The sequence below is a fragment of the Talpa europaea genome (genome assembly GCF_964194135.1).
Source record: "Talpa europaea genome assembly, chromosome: 13".
Taxonomy (NCBI): domain Eukaryota; kingdom Metazoa; phylum Chordata; class Mammalia; order Eulipotyphla; family Talpidae; genus Talpa; species Talpa europaea.
This window is the reverse complement of record NC_140080.1, coordinates 85,794,664-85,817,508: the sequence shown is the minus strand read 5'-3', so window position 1 is coordinate 85,817,508 and position 22,845 is coordinate 85,794,664. Positions and strand designations below refer to the sequence as shown.

The window sequence follows — 22,845 nt, the reverse complement described above, 5'->3', positions numbered from 1 at the left end:
AAGTGAAGGGAAGAATTAGTCCTCTTTTATTACACTGGCTGTTTTTCTTGTTTGTTTAATAAACACTAATTGGGTACCTACTCTGGGCACAGCATTACAGTGAATGTGCTCTAAGTCAAACCTTCTACCCCTAAGGAGCCCCTACCATTTTATGGGAACTAAGACTTGATTATTTCACATAAGTTACAAATTTCTAAAGCTAAGTGCTGGGAAAGTTTAGAAGATGAAATATATTCAATTAAATTTATTGAGTGTATTCTTCTCCAAAAATCTATTGGTCCCCAACCATCTCTATTATACCACCAATATATGTTTCAATTTATACTTGTTAGAGAAAAGACCTGAATGGGTTTTCCACACATCAGTAGCTTTTCCATTAAAAAAAATTAAGCGTGATGCCATCAAAATATATTTTAAGCATCATTAGGGTGCTGAAACGGCATCCTAAAAATTGAGTTTACTAACAGAGATCATGAGTAACTTTATGAGAAAGCAGTTTTTATTTCAGTGGAAGGCTGTCTCCTCTCTTAATAAGTACTGCATTTTTTATTTAGGTTTTTCATCTGGAAACTAATGGCAAGGCTTACAGCTAAAGAAACTGACCCGTCATTGGTTTTCCCTATGACTGGATCTTTTTACTACTGAAGTACCATTTCTCTGTAGATGGCTCCCACTGATACTTTTGGTCAACACATAAATTATGGGCCTGCTACTATCTTTTATTTTAGTTAAAGTAAAATTCACATGATACAAAATTAACCATTTTAAAGTGAACAATTCAGTGGCATTTGGTACATTTGCAGTGTTGCGCAATCCCCACATCTGCCTAGTTCCAAAACATTTTCATTACCCCTTAAGGAAACCCCATTCTCATTAAAGTAGTTCCTTCTCATCCTCTTTGTGTGTTTTATAACCTTTAATTTTATTATATACACAAATGTGCCAAACACATATGCTATACATGTCTGTCTGTCTGTCTGTCTGTCTATTAATCAGGAAGTTCCAGATCTGTGCAGAGGACCTACTGTTTCTTAATTGTATAAGCAAAGAACTGTATATCTAAAGGTATTTCTCCATCATGAAAAGGAAAGTAGAAACATCCCTTGCTTCTTTTTAACCTTTCTGTATATTTCTCTCAAGTTCTCACTCAATACAAATTTATCAAGCAAGGAAAAAAAAGATCAATACTGAGCCTTTTATGAAAAATTGCAATATTCCTCTTGTAAAAACTTTTTCTCATTAATTTCATCAACATTGAGAATTTTAAACTGCCTCCCTTATCTTAAATTTAAGCAGTCATCTGGACTTTACATTTCTGTTTTGAAGATTCAAAATTTAAATTTTTGGAAAAAAAATCAAAATCTTATGTAATTTTTATTGTTAAAGAAAGTACTGTTATGTGTATTTATTTAACCCTCCAGAAAACTATTTGGGGAAGACAGTAGCAGATCTTTAGACTATTATATCTTCAAAATTAAGAAAAATTAGAGCCAGTAAAAAAAAAAAAAAAGTGTCTGAAATTTAAATAATAGAAGACAGCCATTAATTAGCTTAATTAAAATCAAGTAATAATTAAACCACCAATTATGTTTTAAATGGTGTGAACTATTTATTGTTGGTCACTTATTCTTATATTGCCCCATCTCATTTCAGGAATATTAATGCTCTTTATTAATTCCTCACGTTTTTTAAGAACTTTTCTTTGAATAACCCTGACCTTGTGGGGATAATTTATTTTATCGTTCTGCATAAACATACTCCAGTGAATGCTGCTCACTTTCACACATTTTCTAATTGCTTCTTCTATATCTGAATTCTTCGGATTGGTTCCTAATGAAAATTCTGGCCTCCTAACTTTTTTTTTTTCATTATACCAAAATACCCAGAGAAAGTTATACTATGACTTAACTCAGTGAAATATTGCTGGCTGATTTTTATCTAAAAGTTTGCCCTGGAAAAAACTGAGAGGACAGGTATCTGGATAATAGAGAGGTGACCCCCTGAACAAGGATGTTGACAATTTACAGACTTACTCTCATTTCAGACTGTGCCACAGAGTCATACATTTGGTAATTATTTCATACTTTTGCTTTTAGTTGAAAGTCGTGAGGCCCATATGTTTTGACAGAGGAAAAGATAATTTGTACTTTTTTCAGCGTTGTGAAAGGGAAGATGGGGTAATAATTTTACAGTGTTCCATGGCAATGATTTCTATTCAAAACTTTACCAGATTGGAAACTCACTGTTCATAACAATTCTCTTGGTAAGCAGAAGATGAAGGCATCTGTTTCGGGCACCCAGAGTTAAGTTTGATGCCTCAGAACACACCAGAGAGTTCTACTTAGCATTAATAGATATAATTTTCTAATTCAGTAATTTTGTTCTCCAGATCCCTGAGACTGAACATGATTTGAAAGGATCCTCTGATCAAAAGCTAACAATTCTGACAGGATTAGGAGTAAAATCACCTGGGTTATAGCCCCACCCCCTCCTAAAGTCAGGGACAAGACCACACACCCCTCCCACTACCTCCCAGTTTCTACTTCCTCCTGTGTAAGAAGGATGAGATGTGTGACCGCTTGGATAGATCCCCTCTGTCACAGTGATCATTAAATAAACTAATGGGTGCAGAAAGTCCCTGTAACTTAAACTACTGTAAAGATAGGATTTTTTATGATTACTCACAGAATTTTACCAAATTTCCTTTTATTTGATTAAGTACAAGGTGGAATACTGTATCTAGAGAGGTACATATTTCCTTTTGTGAATTGTTTCTTTGAACTCCTCTTGTCTTTTCAGTATCTGTTAGGACCTAGATTTCACTATCTTTTCATTCCAGTTTGGGTATCTGCTCCTGAGAGTGTGCCTTTCGGCTTTTGTCTGACACAACTCTTCACTAATCCCTCTTGTTTCCTGGGAACAAAAGTGTATTTAGAAATGGCGATTGTCAGTTTGTCTGTGCTACTGATGTACATAGTACTCAGGGCACTTGGGTTTGGAGTAAGAGTATGAATAGCACATGCCGGATTGCACGTGGTCAAATTATAAAGGAATCAGTATTTTTCTTTGGTGTCACTCCCTGGTAAAATCCTGCCCTTACATTTATTCATTCTCTACTTTCATTCTTTCCTAAAAATGAATTATTGGGAAACAATCTGAGCCTTCATTACATAGAGGTGTAGTAACTACTAGCAGACTATAGGGCATTTCCTAAGATGGCAAATGATTGGAGATAAGTTGAAAACAGGGTTTGTGACTTTGCGTTTTTTCCCAGAGATATAGGCCTTTACACCTCATCGTAATGTCCATTTGACTTCAGTCTATAGCAGTGATTTAGTTTGTTTATCCCAATGGTATCCAAACTTACTTGAGCTTACATCCTCTTTTTAAAAACCATAACTGCTAACTTCCATTGAAGGATGTAAGTTCTAGGCTTCAGGCGTCAACCTATGGACTTCGGTTCAAAGGGAAAAGGGTGGAGAATGGTACTCCTAAAACTCCTAAATATTGACCATGATAGCTAATTGCCTCCACTTGATAAAGAAAGTTCAACCCTAAAATACATCAAGAAGTGAAATGCATTAAAATCTCTTTTGACAGAACCGGTAGTGTTTTCTCTCTCTCTCTCTCTCTGTTACTGTGTTTTGCTTAATTTGATGTGTATCTTGTGTACAGTGTGTTTATTCATTTATTCATGCATGCATTTAGTAAATACTTGAGCCTATTCTGTGCCAGATGCTATACCTCCCCACCCCTTACAAACACATACACACGCTCCTACCTGACATTTTTTCATAATACTTTTTTTTAATTCATGAGTTTTTTTTCCCTAAGATTTATTTATTTATCTGTTTGTTTATACAAGCACTGGAGGGTGACAGAATCCACCAGAGCCAGAGTGGGGGCAGAACAGGCAGAAGGACCGAAGTACACTGCTGAGGGGAGCAGCAGGCAGCAGGAGAGGTCTGTGCACCATGTGGGAGCCTCACCCGGCGGCAGGGGATCGAACCGGCACTGCAGAGGCTGCAGGCAGCCTCACAGCCCAGTGCTCAACCACTGCGCCACCAGGGAGGCCCTCATAATACTTTTTTTAACCTTATTGTTCCTAGAACTGACTATCCTCAGCAAGCCTTCTTAGCATTCAATAGGATATAGTAGAAACAACAACAATCAACATTGAAATAAACCTAAAATTAAATTCTCTATTATAGAATAGTAGAATTTGTTTTAATCTGGAAGACATGCTGTCCTCATTTAATTGATGAAGCGGTACCTTCAGAGGTCACAAAACTATTTATTGACAAATACAATCAACCCAATTCTGGTGTGCCCAAAATAAGGAAATAGTAATTGTGATGTAAAAAAAAAAAAGCAAACAGTTGGTTGAAAGAGAGGTAAAAAGAAAGCATTGAGGGGGCAGATGATCCATTGGTAATAATTTAAAGTCACAAATTTGATATGATAGCTAATAAAACATAATTTAGTTATATTTGATATTTAAAATATAGTAATAGAAATAATAAGTCATGTTCTTCTTAACATTACCTTTGATTTCTTTTTTTTAAAGATTTATTTATTTTTGCATACAATAACTGGGGTACAGGCCAGACGTGTGAAGGTGAGAGGATTCACCAGAGACAGAGGGGGGTAAAGAACAGACAGACTGACTGAAATACACTGCTGAGGGGAGCAGCAGGCAAGACAGAAGAGGTCTGCTGCGCCATGTGGGTCACTTCCCTGGCCAGGGATCGAACTCGTGCTGCAGTGGCTGCGAATAGCTTCCTAGGTTGCATCTTAACCCCTTGCATCACCAGGGAGACCCCTACCTTTGATTTCTGATGAGCATACAATGAATAAAAGCTTGGAAACAACTTAGGTGTTTAGAACATATTAAAGAGTTGTGATGCACTTAACATCCACAGTCTTCTGTCTGTGCCAATCCTGAGTCTGGTGATGAAGCCAATTCCCATGTGAATAAGTAACAGAAGGAATGTAACCAGGAAGAAGTCAGGTTTCACCTGGACCAAATTTCATGCAATTAAACATTTCAAGAGATCTTTAGCCAGGTGTAACTTAATCAGTTTAAGGCATTCTCAGCTAGGGCCAAGGTACTCATAATGTTGGCTGTGGGCATTCTTCTGCTATACCACATTGAAAGTAATAGCAAACATACACTGTCTGCTCAGTTAGTGCCAAGAGCAAGAGAAATGCAGGTGTAAAAATAAAAGGAAGTATTTGAAGCCAGAGGCTAGTACACATAGACAGGGACTATGTTCACACTTCACTTGAATGCTTTAAGTAATAACATGGTGCTTTTATCAGCCAGTGTCTTCGTATTTAGTCCTGGGCCTGGTTTCATCGATAACTCCAGGGCAGTTTCTGCAGACTCCTTCCCCTCCCTTGGTCTCTAGTGTCATTAAACAAGAGTGTCAGTGCTCGCTGCAGCTTTGTTCAATTCCCTGTCTGGAAGACAGATGAATAGACTTTCTTCTGAGAGCAGCACGCAAGAGCCTTCTTTACATCCCCCTGACTGGATCATCTTGCATTCTTCTCTGTGAGCCAAAATGGCATTCTTAGCCCTTTGACTGATAATGGCCAGGGAGAGTACATAGGACTTGAGATTCCACCAAACTGAGTTTGAGGAACCCATGAGCAGTTTGGATAGAAGCTTAGCTATCAAGAGATAATGCTGTTTAAAAATAAATAAATAAAATGGTTTTTGAGAAAACTTGAAAAAAAAAAAAGAGATAATGCTGTAGAGAAGTGGTTTAAAGCTCAGTCTCTGAGATAAGTTTGCATAGTTTTGAATCTCCGTTTGCCACTTAACTAGCTAGTGACTTTAAGCAAGTCTCTGTGCTTCCAATATCTATAAATTTGAGAGGGTATAAAACAATAGGATTAATGTAAAGTTTTAGCTATTATTATCATCCCATCATTTTGTCATTCCAACTATGACAAGAGCTTGGAGGCTGCCAGGGCCTCTCCCAGTTCTAGAGAGTTTTTTTTTTTTAATTTTATTTATATAATTCTTATATTTTTATATATAATATATTTATATATTCTTATATATTTTGCATTTTTTTGCACAATGTATGCATTTTCATTTTGGTTACATTCCCCATACAATTCCCACACCCCCTAAATTCTACCCTGATCCCTCCTCTCCTCCCCCTGGCCCCTTAGCATGTCTCTGGTTTATAGTTGTTTATTGGTTTTGATTTTTTCTTTCTTATAATTAGTCTTTCTCCTGGTCCCTTATTTAGGTTTTCTAAATTCCTGCTATGAGTGAGACCATCCGGTATTTTTCTTTTTCTTTCTGGCTTATTTCGCTGAGCATGATCCCTTCTAGCTCCACCCGTGTTGCTGCAAATTGCATGAGTTTATCTTTTTTGATTGCTGAGTAATATTCCATGGTGTATATGTACCACATCTTCTTGATCCAGTCATCCATTTTTGGGCATTTGGGTTGTTTCCATAGCTTAACTATGATCAATTACTACTTTTCTTTGTTTCTCATTGGTAACTCCCTGCAGACATCACTGAGATGGTTATAGGATAATATGTGGGGGGAAAAATCTCAAATATTCCATTTCTATGTGATATCTAGTTATCACACGTGGTATTTAATATGTTATATACCTACGCTGCCATAGCAGGCAAGCCCAATTGTGGCTCTCCTGACAGTTCTACCATTTCATGGTACAAGGATAACACACTGAAATACTTCAAAAATAATGGAGGCTGTGTAGATTTAAATTTCAATTAATTTTATTATATTGTTGTAAAACGACTAGTGATTCTTAGTGTGTGTGTTTTCATTGAAGCAGGATCTTTTTCTCCCTTGTAAATTTCTATATACGTCAACAGATATATGGATTGAGTCTTTAAATATATATATATATGTTTGATATAGAGATTCAAAAAATATACTGCAACTAGCTATGTAAAAAACATAAGTATATCCTGGCCTTTTTATTTAAAGAAATGAAAGAATGAGGTAGCACTGTCTGGCCATAAAAAACGCCAGGCTTTTCATGGCCTCTGGAGTGCTTTGCCTGCAGGAGGCTCACTTAACAATGGTTCACACTCCCTTTTTCACTGTGGTTACACTGAACTCGCAGGTGGGGGGCACGGGTGGAGAGGTACAAGGGCTGCAGCCTGCCCATCCCCACATGCGTACAACAGCTCCTGATGTGTCCTGCTTATTCAGGTCCTTGCTTCTCCTTCCTGAGGCTTTATTTTGGGTCTTTCTGATATCTGTCAACTACATAGTTTTATCAATAAATATACAAAGGAATGAAAATTCTTAAAATTTTACTATTTAATACAGAAACTGGTGAGAAAGAAGTATAAAAACTCTTGCATAGGATAATTCATTTATAGGATTTAGTTTCAGATTTAATTTACTCATAAGCAGACAATCAAAAATCAGCTGGTACTTAGAAAGGTGGAAAAATTATATCAAATTTGCGATGGGGTGAATAGTGGGGTGTTCAAAGTGACTTACATTCTAAATATATTACATATTCAAGAATTTCTTTTAGGCAGTTCTTATGCATATTCTTTTTAATAAATTTTGGTGATGCAGTCGTTAGAGTGAAGACAGGTGATCACTTGTCAGTAGAAATAAAATATGAAGATCATATACATGAATGGTATATTTTACACACATTTAAATCATTGTGAAATGTTCTTTTTTTTTTCCTTTCAGAATACCAATGAAGATAGTTTAAGGAGTAACACTCTTTTTACATGGAGATATTTTAGAGCACTTAGAATTATTTGGTTTAATTCCTTTAAAAGCTTTCCTTTGATTTAGATGGCAGTAAAAGTGGTACAATTTCAACAGCTTATTCCTCTGAAATTCTTTCATTTATAATTAAATATCCATCTATTTGACAATATACTGCAACAGTTATGTGTTATCTCTGAACATATTTCCTCTTTATGTGATAATCATATAAATTCACCTTTTACCATGACTTGGAAATGAAGTAGAATTTTCTCCCATGAATCAAGGAATATTTGTTCCTTTACTTGACGATATTAACTGATTATATCAGGTGAACAATTTTTATCCATGTAGTCTGCTTTTGTTTTTGTCATTTTGCACTTAGATTATTTACTGCCATCCTGTTACATGGTGTTGAGCATTATTAACTCATAATTAATTTATAATAACTTAACTCTGTTACTTAAATCTGTTTATGAACCAGTTGTACCACTTTTGTTGCCCATTAGACTATTTACATCATAAAGTTAGAAAAGACTTTGCAAAGGAGAATGCTGAGAGGACTGAGACCTGTCCAGGTCCCGGGATAAGTTCTTTAACCCTCTTCATTTTACTCATTTGTAAAATTTTACTCATTTTACTCATTTGTAAAATGAAGTTGAACTCATTTGAGCATAAAAATATGTGATGCCAAGAGGCAGGAAAGAGGATAGCAGGGAAGAAAAGAGAAAGGAACAGCTGTAAAAGGATATAAAAAGATTTTAAAAGAAACAGTATAAAATCAAGAGCAGGGCCTCCCTGGCGGGCAGCGGTTGAGCACTGGCTTGCAAAGCTGCCCGCAGCCTCTGCAGCTCCAGTTCGATCCCCAGCCACCGGGTGAGGATCCCACATGGCGCACAGACCTCTCCTGCCACCCGCTGCTCCCCTCAGCAGTGTACTTCGTCAGTCTGCCTGTTCTGCTCTCCGCTCTGGCTCTGGTGAATTCTCTCACCCTCCCGCACTTCTGACTGTACCCAGTGCTTGTATAAATAAATAAATAAATCTTTAAAAAAAAAAAAAAAAAGAGCGACTAGAACAGCAACACCTAATCACAAATAATGTGAAAACACATGATCCAAAAAAAGTTAATCTGTTCAAATCTGTTCAACATTTCACTTGCTAAAAAAGTTATCACGCCACATCTTAACTACAATTCTTTTGCCAGAGATTCTAGTGGCCATGGACAAAATTGCAGTTTATGTAACTTTCACTTTGTATATATCCAGAAACTTGAGGTCACAGTCACTTTTCCATGGTGTTCCACTTGGTACAATTTGCAGGAATTTTGAAGGACTGTTATAAAAATGACTTTTAAAATATGGAATAGTATAAGGGACTCTGTAAGTATTAAATAAAATGAAAACCTTCATGTCTCAATTCAAGAAAATCAACATTTATTAAGCACCAGTTGTATACTAGGTACTAGGGGTATCTGGAATTTGCCTCTCTTGCCAGAAGAGTTCTTGCTTTCCACAGCCTAAAGGTGTGAAATGAGCTGGCATTATTGTATTAGCTGCTCTAACACAGGCTGACACACAGGGCCCTGTAGGAGTCTTAGCACCAACAAGCATGACTCTAGACCAGCACTTCCAGTAGAACTTTCTGCCATAGTGGGAAGGTTGTGTGTTGGGTTCAGCATGGTATCCAGTGGCCACATGTGGCTCTTGAGTACTTGAAGTATGGCTAGTGTGACTGAGGGCCTGAATATTTAATTTTATTTCATTTTAATTAAGTATAATTCAAATAACCAGATGTCAATAAATGGCTACCGTGTTGGACAGCATCACTCTAGACACATTAAAAATAACTCTAAGCAGTAAGTGGTAGTGACAACAGGATATAAATAATGCAATTTATCCGGTGCCTACCGCAGATTAGGAATTCTGCTGGACATATATTTTCTCTAACCCTCACAACCAGAAGAGATCCATTCGAAGTAGAGACTCTGAGGGAAAAATTAATTTCTGTGTCCTCACAAATAATTGTGAGAGCTGGAATCCAAACCCACTTGGTCTGGCTCCAGAGCTGGATAAGTTCCAGGATCCTGCCAAGGCTATTTCTGTACTATCTGGAGGCTGACTTTTCTAAGCCCACCTTCCCCTCACTTGACTGGTCAGCTAGCACTCTACCTTTAACTTGGTCATGCGCAGCAACAACCGTGTCCATTTTAAATCTCCCGAATGTGGACATACTGCTCCCCTGAGCCATTCGTTTCCCTTACTGAGATCCATGGCCTTCAAACAGCGGTGGAAGAGCTGAGGTTCCAACCCAGGTGCCTGAGTAGTGAACTGATTACCTCTAAGTTTTTTTTTTTTTTCCCAATTAGATGTTGGGAAGTAAAACGCCTATGTCTAGGTCAGCGACTGTCAATGACATACTCTAACCTCTGAGTTAGAGTATGAGTTTGAGTTCTGAACTGTCAAGATTTAGGTATTGGAGCTACTAAGTGACCCTCCCCTAGAGGTGGACATCGAAACAGAACCCTGCTTTGCTACTTCCTACTCGTCACGGAGCACAGGGCAGCTCTGTTAAAGGGCCCAAAAGTCTTCATTACAGTATTTCATTTACTCTGAACTAATTCTCTCTGGAAATTCTGTCTTCTTAGGATACTAACAACATCATAAGGAAGCAGTAATATTAAAAGTCTACCGTGCAACCAAATGGCTGGCACCAGCCCCAGCCAGTTAGGTACACACCTTGAGGTGCGTCTCCTTATCCCTCAGAGTTTAGCTTCCCACTTCAAGAAGCAAGTAACACTCACATATATTGGTTTCACTATGAACACAGCTTATCAAATATTTCTAGAAACTATGACGAGAGGATAGACTCATGTTGAGAGTTAAAAATATTTTTTTCTTTTTGCCTTTTAAGAACAAGGAGTTTTTTTTTTTTTTTTTTAAGTGGAAATAACAGAGACTTCGGTGACCAGTTCTTATCTTCCCTTTACCTCTCAATGAATTTTTTAAAGTTTTTTTTTTTAATGTATACAACAACTGGGGTGTAGGTCAGAGGTACAGGGAGGGCAGAGGTTGCAGGGGGTGGTGGGGTGGGGTGAGAGGATTCACAGAGACAGAGTGGGAAGCAGAACAGGTGGATCAATTAAGATACACTGCTGAGGGGAGCAGCGGGCGAGACAGGAGAGGTCTACTGCACCATGTGAGTTAGCTCCCTGGCCGGAGATTGAACTTATGCTCCAGTGGCTGCTGGTAGCTTGATAGTGCTGAGACTCAACCCCTTGCACCACCAGGGAAGCCTCTTGATGAATTTTTAATGTGTAAAGATTACTTAATCTTCCTGAGTCACATTTGTTCAGATAATTAAAGCCAGTAGCAACACAACATTAACCCCGTTGTCAAATATATATATATATATATATATTTTTTTTTTTGCATGCTTAGTATGTGCTATATCATTCTGGTTGCTTTACATTCATTATACCATTTAACACTCACAAGAGCCTTGCATAGTGTGTACTGTCACCCATTTTACAGGTAAGAATCTGAGGACCATAGAGGTTCCCTCAATAATCAATGGTGAGCTTGCCACCAGACCCACGCCCATTGAGCCAATACACTTGACCTCCCCACCATACTACAATTCTGTGAAATAAGCATGATCTATTGATGATGCCCATCCTATGCAGTCATTATGACAATTAAAAATCCTGACACAAAACCTGTTTCATGGGAGACCAGAAACAATTGATCATCATTGCTACTTTTTAAACTTCCATAAATAAAATGTTTATGAAGACAGATAAAAAATGAGAAAATCAAGAAGAGGTAGGGTGCACGCTCCCTTCATTTTTTTTTTTTTTGTTGGCTTTTGTTTTGCTTGGTTTTCTTCTTTTTAATGGGTGGAGGCTCTATTTAGAAGAACATATGATAGTTGTTTCTTTGATGACTGGAAAGGTAATTGGGACCATTGGATGGAACAGCTGATGTAATGTAGTAATACTTCTCAAATTACAACAAAGCCTAAATCTGTGAAAGTAAAACCGTTTTGCTTTGCCAATTCAGGGTTGGTGTCATCTAAAGAGCTTTGTTAAACTTCAAATTCCTGTCCATAGGATTTTGTTCGGGGTGGTAAGATAAAGGATGACAGTGCTAACTTTGAATATTGACTACTTTCCTAGCAGTTTCCCATGAAACATTCATTCAGCAAATGGTTCACTAAAAGAGCTGTAGCAGATGAGCTTGGCCATGTTTTCCCTGTTCCCAACTTTGCCACCAAAAGTCCACCCTTCTTTAGTTACTCTTGTGGGAGGAATTGGAACAGCCCAAGGTCACCTTGATCTAAGCCCACCTTAACGGAGAGAAACTAAGTGTCAAGTTTGTGTCCTTTTAGACTTTTTTTGTCTCCTTTGTTGGGGTCACTTTAATACATTGAACTAGATTTGTGGATTTTAAAAATTTTTTTCAATGGATTGATTTTCTGGCATTAGACATTAAAATGATTCTAGGTATTCAGAAGTATCTGGGATGTTTGTTATTGCTCTGTTAAATAAAAAGCTACTCTCTTTAACAAATGTGTAAGTCATCTTTATATATACCTAGAATGGCTGTAATTAAGACTAAATGTAGGTGAGCTTTTCTTAATGAATATAGTATCATTATTACATGTTTTGTTGAAACTCTTATTTTGAAATCTTTTGATCGGGAAATTGTCAAAATAGTTGACTGAAGTAAGTGAAAATAATGAAACAGCTTATTGGTCATCCAGGTTACTAAAGATAGCAATATTAAGCAGAAACTGAAGTATGAACATGTGATCAATGTGTTTTAATAAATGTCATTTATTAAAACCATTCTAAGATACATTACCATCAAATAGTGAAAAATAAAAAGCAATGATAGCTCTATATATTAAGCAGTTGCTTTGACCATTCCATTATTGAGTTTTCTTATAATTAAATTGGAGGTTCAAACTAAATATATTTTTTAGCTCCATCTACTTTAAAAAAGTATAGTTCTATGAGATGTGTATTTATATAAAGAAAGAGCTTGTCTTAAAAAATAATTTTTAAAGTGAGCAAGATAAAGTATAGAATTGGGAAGAAATAGTATTATACCTGGTCTATAAATTATAATATATAGACTTTTTAGTGCATAGAAAATGCCTTTAAAAAGCAATATGCAAGAGTTTGTTTCCTGTTAACAAAGACTAAATGCTAAAGAGTCATTATTTGCCCGCAACACCAAAATGTAGAAATTGTATAGTTTAATATATCATAAAGGCTTTCTAATTCCATAGGTATTCTTTTTCATATTGGCAGTATTTATGATCTGGGTTAAGTGACCTTACCTTTAGATCTTTGAGCTTGATTATTGTTCATAATCAAAGTAACCTCCTTATATAGATCCAAAACTACCAAAGATTTGTTTTTCTTTCCGTGGAAATAGCAAATAATTCTACCCTAATAGGAAAGAAAGTGAAACTTGTTACATGCTATCAAATGCTGCTGACATAATAATATATATTTTTAAGGAGAATAAATTGAGAACCTGTGTCAATTGTTTTAAAATTAAGATTATGTAATCATATGAGTCTGAGATTATTTTCAGTTATATAGTAAATATATTGATTTCTGAAATTTGGACATAACACATAGTTCACTTGGCTTGTATTACACTGCTTGGCCAAAGAACTATCAGGCAAATAATCTGTGACATATTATAATTGTATTGTGCTCATTCTGTCATTAGAATAAGATGATCTAAATTCAATTTTCCCTTTTCCTAGAAGGAAATATTTTCTTTCATCTTTTTTGCATACTATGTTAAGACCTTATATAAATACATCTAGTAATAATTTTCCAAACTGTTAGTTCTGTAGTTCTCACGAAAACCCTGGGTTTTGCTGTCAGAACTTAGGGCATAGACTAGTTATGGAATTCTTGGCCTAAGTTTTTTATTTTTTGTTTGTTTGGGGTTTTTTTGCCCCTAAAAGATTCATGAAAAAACATTTTTTTCCCTTATTGTAAGTTCTGTGGAAATAGGAATATGTTAGCTATTTGTACATTTAAAATATGAAAGAATTAAAAAACAAGATGAAATATATAATCTGTGACATACAGAGCATCTATCCCTCTGTGACTTAGGAAAAAATGCTTGTTTGCTAAAGTGTAAGTGGGTTTTTCTGGTTTATTTTTATTTTGTTTCATCTCCAGGACCTCCCAATTTCCAAGGGCACCATGGGGCATAGGTAGCATTTATTTGATGTTTATGAGTGTGCGTGTATTCCCCACACCCATCCCTGTGGACCTAGCCTTTGTGAAATCCTAAACCTTGTATTACTGCTTAGTTTGTGATTCATGGTGTTCTGAGAGCAATTATTTAATTTTTCTTAGGGTGTTTATTCAATGTGTGCATTAAAAAAAAAAGTAGAGGTTATTTTTTGGTAACGCTACAGTGGCCTTTTTTATTGGTGGATTTCCCTTTCTTGTCCTGTGACCTGCAAATATCACTGTAGGCGCTCTGCCAATTTTGTGAGCCGATGCCTGCTTCAAAATGGAGGCAGGAAGGTATCCATTTTCATCAAGAGTATGACAGTGTTTCAGTCTCTCCGACCATCTGGAGAGAGGAACTTTTGGAGCAAAAGAAAATGGGGATTTAAAAAATTATATTTAGCAAAAAAGGCGAGGGGGGAAACCAATTAAAGTTAAACTATACCTTATGAATTTATGCTTTTCTAGTATGCTGTCTTCTTCAAAGGAAACACAAACAAGAAAATACACAGGCTATTTTTATAAAGAACTGGTTCCCCAAGTCTCATGAGTATTAGTAAACGAATGTAAGTAAATTAGGATTTTGGCACACTTCTTAAGTTTATTGCACACACAAATGTAATAAGAACTATAAAGGAAGATTTTTCTCCCCCCTCTTCCTGTGTATGCACTGATTGTTGGTGGTCTGTGTAGATTCGAGCTTTTAATGGGCTTTTTCATGCATCTCTGCAAAAAAGCTGACACTATGGGAATTTAATATTCCAAGATATATTTATCACTTCTGTGGTCTGGATAGTACATTTATGTGCTCTCTCTCTGTGTCTCTCTCTCTCTGTGTGTCTCTCTCTCTCTCTCTCGCTGTAGCTCTCACCTTTGCTCAGTCTCTCTCTCTCTCTCTCTCTCTCTCTCTCTCTCTCTCTCTCTCTCTCTCTCTCTCTCTCTCCCCCTCTCTCTCAATTTTTCTCTCTTTCTCTTGCACGGAAAATTTTAATTCCACTGTGGAGCACTAGAGAAATGCTTGATACAGGTCTTTCTGTTTTCACCCTTCGTGTGCTCAGGGACCATCAGTGTTTTTGTTCCTTTTAAAGAATGCTTAGACTCCCAGGTCAGCCCTCTGGGTATGACATAGCATATTTACAACTAGATACAGTTTTCTGTATTCTTGCCTGTGGCTAGGAAATATCATACTTGCTTTTCCATTCACAAGAATATACGGAGCATTTCTTGTTGGTTTTTATTTCTCTGTGTTCTGAAAGGACAGTGTTTCTAAGGCTTGATGAGTTTTAGAATGGACTTGATAGAAATTTAGCATTTTATACCTACTCCTTACAAGGTAATGGAGCTTGGCATGCTTTGGTCAATGTAACAAACAAAACTAAATTGAGTCTCCTTCCTCAGGTTTATGCTCCATCAGCAAGCACTGCCGACTACAATAGGGACTCGCCAGGCTACCCTTCCTCCAAACCAGCAGCCAGCACTTTCCCTAGCTCCTTCTTCATGCAAGGTAAGATGCTGTCTCTTTCTAATAGGAGATCTTTTGGGAAAGTCTTCCTGGGACTCTTTATGTCATATGTGGGCAAAAGAACCCTAAACTGATGATAATGCAAGAAATGGAACGCTAGGCAAGCATAAATTATTATTGCAGGTCATGGTCTTCGTAGGAATCAAGTTCATTAAAAATAAACAAACTAATTAAAACTTTATTAAGACTTTTTTTTAAATTAAAGCCCCTTCAGCAAAACCGAGTTAAGATTAGAATGCGTGCTTTGCTAAGAACTGATGCTCCCTGGGGCATGGTCTTCCGTGACTGATAGTTTCAGTGTCTTCACCATCCCCAAGAACTTATGTGTATGTCTGGAAGTGTTTGCAATCATTGTGTATTTGAACATCCCGGATATAGCTAACTGGGAACAAATTGCCCTTATGTGTAGCTTTATAGACAATTTTCAGCCACTTAATAATTTATAGGTATGAACAACAGTTCCATAAGATGAAGTAGCCTGTCCTAAGGACTAGAATATCATTTTCTTACACAGCAAAGCTCTATCCCAACACACTAATTGATTGAAAGTAAAAATCCCAGCATTTTTCCTGGGCAAATGTAGAAAATTACAGCTTCATGGTAGACAAAGTATATTTTTTCAGTTATCCAGTGTATTTAATTAAATGCACATGGGTGTGTACCCCCAGAGCTTATAGCCTTGCCACTGATAATACAACCCCTTTCTGCTGCTTGAAAAAGACAAGGATGGGTGAAGTGACAGCAACAGCTTGTAAGACTAGACCGTCCAGAGGACGCAGCTAAGGCTCCATTCCTGATAAGCGTATGACACTTATTGTCAAAATGTGTTACCAAGTTAATACGCTGAAATTTAAATGTGAAGTTTGCCAAGAACTCCTGTATCCAGACCTTTTGCTCTTTTTGCCTGGGTGTAAAAGCCTTGCCTGAGTGTGCCTTGGCCAAGGGCCACAGGATTTCCTACTTCATGCGACTCTAGAGAGGGCCATGCCACCAGCACGAGGACAGCAAGCACCCACGGAGCAGCCTGGTGTCTCGCTGAGATTACAGTGGACACACTCAAAATGATTTTGATTAAAAGGGATTTACTTTCTTTCGCTTCAGAGTGTTAGCTCTTTTAGGTTGTTAGTTCACTTGTGAAATTCCATGGAAAAAATCTATAAAATTGAATTGAATGGGTCCCTCAGGAATAGAGAGAATTTGTTGCACAAATAATGGAGTTCATGTTCACAGGGATCCTTCATCTCTGTGACCTGTCCTAGGTGTAATTCACAAAGGGACATAGCAGGGTATGTCACTTGGGTGGATTCTGTGCCATGACAAAAGGCGTATCCCCTCTGGCTATAAACAGCAGCCATGTGGACATCAGTGCCCCTCTGTGTGAGCAGTTAGAGACACTGCTTACAGAGCTTGTAGAGATTGTCAAATCAAGGATATATCCTTCAAAGCAGATAATCATTGAAAAGAAAAAGATACAGAAGGATAGATTTCTTTTATCTGCCTTCAGGAAGGAGGTTTGCACACATTGTGCAATGTCAGGGAGATCAGGTAGATTCAACAACAGGCTCTGCTCCTTAGCAGAGCCTGCAAGATATGGGGAGTGAATGGGCTTTTCTGCATATGAATACCCAAAAATAAAAAAAAATATATTTTTGCGTTGACATTTATGATGAGCACAATTAATTTGCACACATCTAATTCTATTCTTTCAAAACAACATTATGCCAAGATCATGGGATGTGATAAATATTAATTTACTCTGAAAGGCATAATTTATGTAAACTATGTATTTTTATAAGTCTGCATTGAGCAGAGTGTTCTGTGTTAAATCCTAAATGTATTTCCATATAGTACATCTTGTTGTCAAAATGTTTCAGAAGACTCTTGTTCAAAAATGTATGTTCTCAATTTATTTGTCATATGTGTCATCTATTTGAAATGCTAGTGGTCTTGAACTACATATTTGAATTTAAGGTGGCATCTAAATTTCCACAATGGCAGGGCTAAATCTAATGTACGTGAATAATAACTTTTAGAAGTTCTGTGTTGCCACATTCAAATCCCAGGAAGAGTACATGTGATTTCACTTCACATTGGCTTCCATAGGGGGTGTAGACAGTGCACCCAGGATTCAGGTCATGGAGACATGTCTGGAGGTGAAAGATACTTGGAGACTTTCAGGGTACCCATTAAACTCATCACTGTGTGGCCTCTTATTTTTAACCTTAATTTCCATGTTCTACTGAAAACTCTTAAGTTGTCAAACTCAAAGACATGATTTTTGTTTGCATAGTTCTCAAGAAATCTATGGATTATTCCTCCCTAGCCTGAAACATTTTAGTTTTCTAACTTTTAATTTCTGGATTTAAAAACTCAGAGAGGTGTGGAATGATAACACAAGTTGATGAGGTGTGAACCTTTACCCCTCAGACATACAGAGCTGTAAACCAAAGTTACCTCAATAAAAATAATTTAGTTATAAATCTCATGGGAGAGGTGGAAACCTGTAAAATACTGTGTCAGACTTAACTTGCCCATTGTCTAAATTTTCAAAAGGTCTTTATTAAATAAAATGTGTGGTAAAAAATCTTATTTTCAAGGAAGCAGTACCTGTCATACAGTTAACACCTAGCTGAGGACACAGCATATATCAGGATTCAGTAATATTTGTTAAATTATTAAAATAAGGCAGAAAAGTGAATGAATTCACTTTTCATTATCCTTCCCCTCACCAGTTCTTAATTTAAGAAACCCAAACCAAACAATAATCTCTAGTGGCAACTTCTAGGCCAGTAGGCCTGGAGAATAAAGATTATCTATAGCAATGTTTCTGATATGGTGTTCATAAAAGATTAACTTGATGTTAAAAAATAATTTGTATAATTCCTAAATGATTTTAAACCTCTTTTTTAACCCATAAAAGATTCAAAATTTACCATAGTAGAATAGCTACCCTATGATCTGTGTTTACTCTTTGAATGAATGGCTACTGATGACTTAGGATAACTATATAACCACATACAATAATATTAAAATTAAAAGCAAAATCAAAAACTAAAGAATATATATATATATATGAGGCTTCTCTTTCCTATTTATCATAGTATAATAAATCCCAAGTATGTTATAAAAATGAAATCCAATCTTTTAAATCTGACATGTTCTTTTTTTCATTACTTCTTTACATACTTTTAAACACTTGTAAACTTGCCAACTCTGTAATGTCTCAAGCATTTTATTTTTGCCCCACAATTTAGGAATACTTTAACATTTTAGCCCATTCCATAGCAAAAGAGGTCAGAGGACTGCTAAGAAATGTTTCCTGTAACATTATTTACTTTGCTTGACTTGACATTGTTCTATGTGGAAATGTGTTCTCTTGTTCTTTTACAATTGAGTTTTTACTCAGAACATTTTAACTATGTCAAATATTTGTATTTGTTTAGCAATATAGAGCTGCTTGGGGAAAAAAATAATGATGACTACCTTCTGATGTAATCAGTTAACCAACACAAAGATGAATGCACAGCAGGCAGTCATTTCAAGTCTATGAAAAAACCCTATTCTATAAGGCAAGACTGAATGCCTCAGAAGAGTCATGGTTTTCTTTGTCCGTTACAGATGGCCATCACAGCAGTGACCCTTGGAGCTCCTCCAGTGGGATGAATCAGCCTGGCTACGGAGGAATGTTGGGCAATTCTTCTCATATTCCACAGTCTAGCAGCTACTGTAGCCTGCATCCACACGAACGTTTGGTAAGGCAACGCGACTTGGTAGTGGGGCTAACACAGCTAGTGCACGTTCTTCTCACTCATGTCCACAAGAACTCTGCCAGTGAATGTAAAAGTGAAACACCGGCGTTGTATTTACCGGGGCATTTTTTTCTGTCATCAAAGGCATAACTAAATCAGATCACCTTTGTTAAGTCCTTCCAGATTCTCTTTGTCATTGTTCCTGTGTTGATTGTGCTTTGTTCTGTGCTTTCTTCATCACAGTGTCGGCTTCCTCTGGTGCATAAACATGCACTGTATTTGAGTTGCAGAATTTCAGCTATGGCAGTTCCTTTGTGGGGTTTTGTTTTTGTTTTTGCCTTCTGTAGTTTTGAAGGATTACTGCAGGGGGCAGAGTGACAGGTAGTGGGTGTTGAGAGGAGGGGCTTTGCATCATCCTTGGGTATTTCCATCATGGGGAATAGTTGACAGGCTTCTGTGCCACACCCAGAGGAAAAAGTTCACATTTTTCTATACATTCCTTTCAGTAACAGCAGCCATGGGTTTCTATATAGATCAGATTCCCCATTTTCAGTATTTTAGCTTTAATTCCACACCCACCCTGAGTAGCCCACTGATACTCTTTTTCTCATTCCAGTTAAAAACTGCTGGGCTGTTACTCATTCTTTTATTATTAGTTTCCACTGTGCCCATCACTTGCATTTATCCATCCTAGTATGTCTCTTTGTCCTGGAAGACAAAACTCACCTGACGTTTTCCTAGCCTTCAACACCAGCAGAGCCCAGAATCCACTTTCGAATTTAAGTCTAAAATTAAATGAAGGAAAGAATTCTTTAGATCATGAGTTAAGCTTAACTCAAATATGATGCTTAACTCAAATATGATGGAGCTAAAAGTTCCCTGTGTAATAATAATAGTGCTTAAAAAAACTGTGTGAACCTCAATGATCTTTAATAGTACTGACACCATTGCCGTTCATCTTGCAATTTACCTCTTTACGTTCTCCCGACACCCACGTTATTACTTTCTCTGTTCTGATATAGGAAATAGCACTTTCTGGATTTCTGTGGTCTTTTTCTCTTTTGCTCAACTACTAGAGATATAGAAACAGTAACTGATATCCTGTTCAGACAACCTGAAACATTCCTGAAGTTGAAGTTTCTGATATCCTTGAAAATATCTATTTACTTAGTCTAAGTGACAGAGACATTGTGTGGTCAATTGCCTGTCTGTTAATGAGAGACAAATGATAGGAATGGCGTGGTTTTTTTCATATCATCTTCCAAGTTGGAATGTGTAAATCCCAAACTCAAATCTCAGCACATTTCAGTAATAGCAGATTTACTTTCATATTTCCTCTTTTCTCACCTCCTACTTGGAGGTAAAGCTTAGAATGAAAGCTTGAAGAAATATCAATACTATTATTATACTAGCATTTTTTATTTCTCCATCATCATTTTCTGCTTCTATAAGGAACCCATGATCAAAGTTACTTGTGTCCTATGAACAAAGAAAGTGTTGATTGCAGAGGGGAGGTATCTTTAAAATATACTCAGAAGTACACAAAGTATAATGTTGAAAAGGAAACTAGCTACATTCCTTTGCAGAAAAGTTTTGCTAAACCAAAACAATATTCTCAACCACATCATGTTGAAGGAGTAACCCTACAAGGTGCATCAGATGACTTATAATGTCATTTATCCTTCACAAAACACAGAGTTTTCATTCTTAATGTGAGTTGTTAACAGATCTTAGAGATTAAGGTTTTGGTTTTTTTTTAAAGGTAAACAAAGTTGATCTCTGGTAATAAATCCTAATAAATTTACACTCAGATAATTTTATCTGAACTATTATATGTAATAATCATGGTATTTTAATTGTTTAACCTTTGGAAAATTTCTCCCTGAAGTGACTTTTAAAAATCTGATGTTGGAAACAACCTATGTGTCCACCAGTGGGAAGATTGGATTGAGAAAATGTGACATATCCCCCCTGCAGAATACTAGTCGGCCATAAGCAAAGACAAAATGTTGCCATTTACAATATAGCAGAAGGAATTGGAAGACAGTATGTATAGTAAAAGCAAGTTGAATGAGAAAGATAAATATCGAACATTTACTGTGGACATTTGAGCAAAGCAAAATATTTATAAAAATTATCACATACTTACAGAGAAACAAAACTTCTGACGTTAAGAGGGAAGGAGGTGGGAGAAAAGATCCGAAGGGCTGTTAGGGATGGTGTTGTATGGATGGGCCAGGAGAAGTAAAAATTATTTTAAATAAAGGAGTAAAAATATGACACTGATTGAGGCTAATCTGAATATATAGTAGGCAGTGTTCTTTCACTTGAATATAAATGGTAGTTGCTTATAATTTTCCTCCATAGCATTTGGCCAAACCCATACTGAACAAAGGGATACTTTGAGCAAAAGGAGAGTGCCTTCCTTGTATTATTTTGGGTATAATTTAGCCAAATTAGCATTGTCTCTAGAGATTTTTATTTTAGAAACATTATTGCCTTCATCACTTTATACCATGTTAAAATAGAATGCGTAGTTATAAAGCTTCAAATCTACACATTTCAGTAGCAACTGTCAAGTCACCAGTTTTGATTTTTTAAATCCCCTTTATAGTTTCAACCTCTACCGCACAATCCCACAGCTAATTACCTCTATGTCACAGATCACAGAGAGAATCACTCATAAGAATGGAGTTTGTGGTTAAGCTTTGGAATGGGTCATGATAGAAGATTTAAGTTTGGAGTGATTTGCCAAAGTTCTTTTTAAAAAGCAGATCACATCCTCGCTGTCTGACGTGGTTGAGACATGGGCTTTGCAACACAGAGTGAAATAGTTCTGGGAGTCTGGAATTTTAATATAAGGGAAGTTTTTTTTGTCTTTAATTTTTTGTAACATCAGCCCTTATCCCAGTGATTCTCAACCAGGGGTGAGTTTGACCCTCTGGAAATATTTGATGATATCTGGAAACAGTTTTGGATATCACAACTAGGGATCTAACACATACAGACCATGGCTGCTGGAAAACACTACGATGCACAGCAGAGCCCAGAGCAAAGATTATCTGACACAAAAAGTCAGTAGCACCAAAGTTGTGAAACCCTGCCTTAGCTCAAAGCATGGTTTTATTCTTAGTATGTGCTACCAATTACCATGGTTTCTAATCTTTAAAGTGCCAACCCATAGGTTGATTAAAACCTTACCAGTGGAAATATTTTTAACACTTACTCTGTCAATAGACTCCTAATGCACTATCATTGGGTATCATAAGTAAAAATACATAAACCAATGGTGGGGACTTTATCATACTTCCCCTTTCTCTTTGTAGCAAGCAGGGTAGACAGTATTAATAGCTGGAGTAAGAGAGACTTGGGGGACCACTTTTAGTTAATCTGTAAATACTCTAAAATATACATTCACATATCACTGTATTTATTACATTTCTGGATGATGGTAATTTTCAAGATACTTTTCCTTATAGAATCATATAGTTATAAATTTCATTCACTTTCTTTCAGCATCTTATTTTCTCTGAGTCTAAAAATAACTGACTTATGTGAGCTGCATCCATTACCCCAT

General features: G+C 36.7%; 1 protein-coding gene across 10 annotated transcripts in view; it reads left to right on the top strand.

Annotated features, from left to right (window-relative positions):
- Positions 1–22,845, top strand: part of TCF4 (transcription factor 4) — a gene marked incomplete at both ends in the record, with an annotated part of 338,835 nt that overhangs the window by 272,859 nt on the left and 43,131 nt on the right. For 9 of the 10 annotated variants that reach the window (XM_084252844.1, XM_084252847.1, XM_084252845.1 and 6 more), the window contains 2 exons: positions 15,396–15,501; positions 19,138–19,271. In XM_084252844.1, coding sequence (XP_084108970.1) covers positions 15,396–15,501; positions 19,138–19,271 — 240 coding nt within the window. Of the gene's footprint in view, positions 1–15,377; positions 15,502–19,137; positions 19,272–22,845 lie in introns of all 10 variants that reach the window. The other variant, XM_084252841.1, reaches the window with a different exon arrangement.